The 2721-nt window shown below is 31.1% G+C and overlaps 1 protein-coding gene across 1 annotated transcript; it reads left to right on the top strand.

Moving 5' to 3' along the window:
* Positions 1-526: 526 nt before the first annotated feature.
* Positions 527-1486, top strand: LOC308418378 (taste receptor type 2 member 117-like; the record flags this gene model as incomplete). The annotated part of the gene is made up of 1 exon (XM_080913735.1): positions 527-1486. The coding sequence occupies one exon, from the start codon at positions 527-529 to the stop codon at positions 1484-1486; it is 960 nt and encodes a 319-aa protein (XP_080769861.1).
* Positions 1487-2721: the final 1235 nt, after the last annotated feature.

Below are 2721 nucleotides of genomic sequence, written 5' to 3'. Positions count from 1 at the left end.
GCATATTTATGCATGTAAGATGATAAGACAATATGACATGTACCACTTAATATTGCAAGAGTAAAGATCCTTTTGATACTGTCAAAAACATGTGGATGTAAGAGATAACGATATCATATGAGAAGGTCTCTGAAATTGCCAGTACTAATCAAGCCATATATCTAAGAAAGTTTCATATCTGTCAACATTTGATTTTTATTTTTGTGAGACTTTCTAAAAGACTGAGCTTCTAACATTTCCTTTATCATTGTCCAGAAAACATTACAGGAGCTGAATGTGAATGAACCTTTCTGGTCAAGCACTTGTGAACTGTGTTAGGAGACACATTGTCAAGGAAGGAGATTCAGAAGCTGCCACTGTCGAACCTGTATGTTTACTCCTCTGATAGTGTGTAGTCGGAGAGTTAAGAAGAAAAAAAAGCATATTATGAGATTAAACTCAGAAACAGTAAAAATTATCTACATAGCATTTTCAGAATTATATTTCAAATAGATATGTGAGCAAATCTTTATAGCCAGTATATAAAATGCAGCATCTTTTGAAGACAATATTTCTTATCTCTCACAGCATACTTATAATCATTTTCTTCATTGAATTAATAATTGGATTTATAGGAAATGGGTTTATGGCCCTGGTTCATTCTATGTACTGGCTTAAGAGAAAGAAAATGTCATTGGTTAATCAAATTCTCACTGCTTTGGCAATATCCAGAATATTACATCTCTGTTTATTTTTTTTAACTTCAGTCTTCTCCTTTTCAAATCCAAATTTAATTAAGATGTCAAAGATAATGCAAGGCATTATTAATGTCTGGATTATATCTAACCATTTCAACATCTGGCTTGCTACATGCCTCAGTGTCCTTTATTTTCTCAAGATAGCCACTTTTTCTAACTCTATCTTTCTTTACCTAAAGTGGAGAGTTGAAAAAGTTGTTACAGGTACCCTGGTGGTGTCACTGGTCCTCCTAATTTCAAATACTTTAGTAATTAACTTGTATATTAACATATGCATTAAAGAACACCACAGAAACACATCGTGCAGCTTCAGTTCCTATTACTATGCAAACTGTCATACACATTCGTTAATACTCCACATGATTTTTCTGTCCATCCCCTTTGTTTTGTCCCTGTTAGCTTTTTTCCTGCTCATCTTCTCTTTGTGGACACATCAGAAGAAGATGCAACAGCATGTTCTAGGAAGCAGAGATGCCAGAACCAAGGCCCACTTCAAAGCCTTGAAAATTATCATTGCTTTTCTGCTACTATATTCTATTTTTATTCTGTCTGTCATAGTTCAAATTTGGAGACAGGAAATACTGAAGAAAAACATTTTCATTTTACTCTGTAAGGTTGCAAATACAGCTTTTCCTTCTTTCCATTCATATATTCTGATTCTAGGAGACATGAAGCTGAGACGGGCCTGTCTCTCTGTAATGTGGTGGCAGAAACTCCGGTCAAATTATGTAGAAAGTTTAGATACCTAAAATATTATAGATTGTGTTGTATATCCTAGAAAAATATCCATTTTAAATATTCTTTCATTTTGACTGCACAAATTTGGTTTTGTTTGCAATTATAACTGACTAAATCTAATAGTTATTAGGTGGTTATTTACAAGGTTATTTTTCAATATTGTAACCCTTCTAAAATATAATTATATCAAATTTTACAACATTTTTACCAACCATTAATCACTGATATTTTGATTTTTACACACTATATTATATGTGTTTTTATGTATAACAAACTCTGAAAGAGCAAATAAATGTAACCCTATAAAACACATGAATAAACTTTAAAAATATATAGTTTAATATAGAATTATAGTCCACCAGAAATAAAGGTATGTCATGTCATTTAATTCAGGGCTTAATTTGCAAATATTCTTACCAATTCTTTGGAGCTATTAGTCTACTTTGTTGGAGTTCTGTATATTTCTTAGTGGTTTCATAATCAACCCTTCTAAAATACCTTTATGATTATTAAGATAATATAATTTACATTTCTATATGCAACACCTTTAAATCATTTTTGTAACAAACAAGGTTTTATTAAATTATAATATTTTGTATGCTATTCACATGCAATGTGGTTTTCAGACAGTAGGAGAGAGGAGGAAGGGAGGAAGGAAGAAGGGAGGAACAAAGGCAAGACTGGGGAAGGAGCAAGTAGGAGAGAGAGGAAGACCATGACAACTGCAGCATCACATGGACTGGCATGATTTGCAAGTTAGAAAAATATAATGGACATATATATGTTTGATAGTTTTTGTGGAAATCAAAAGTTTGTGCCATTTCTGGTTTAGAGAGCTGTAGTTTTTTCTATCATACTTACAGTTTTTTTTAATTACTTGACTATAAATTTATTAATTTACCCATAAGGTGTTCATAAAGTGTAACATAAATTCATTTGTAAAATACAGGCTGTTATTCTATATAAAATAACCAAACTCCTCTTAAAACAGTACTTACAGATACTAGTGAACATAGGGTTAAAAAATAAATACCTTTAAATCTTTAGAACATAGCATAATCTATTTGTTTTTATGCAAAATTATAAGAAATACAAATTTTGATATTTTTAAAATATTAATATGAAATATGATTAGCCATATTTGGAGCTGTTGACAGATCAAATTCTTAAATATTCATGTGAAGACTTAATTAGTTTTACTGGGTTACTAATGGGAATTTGTATAAAGAGTGACTGATAGGAAAAG

This window comes from Micromys minutus, assembly GCF_963924665.1.
Source record: "Micromys minutus genome assembly, chromosome: 3".
Lineage (NCBI taxonomy): Eukaryota > Metazoa > Chordata > Mammalia > Rodentia > Muridae > Micromys > Micromys minutus.
This window is presented reverse-complemented; position numbering and strand designations above follow the sequence as displayed.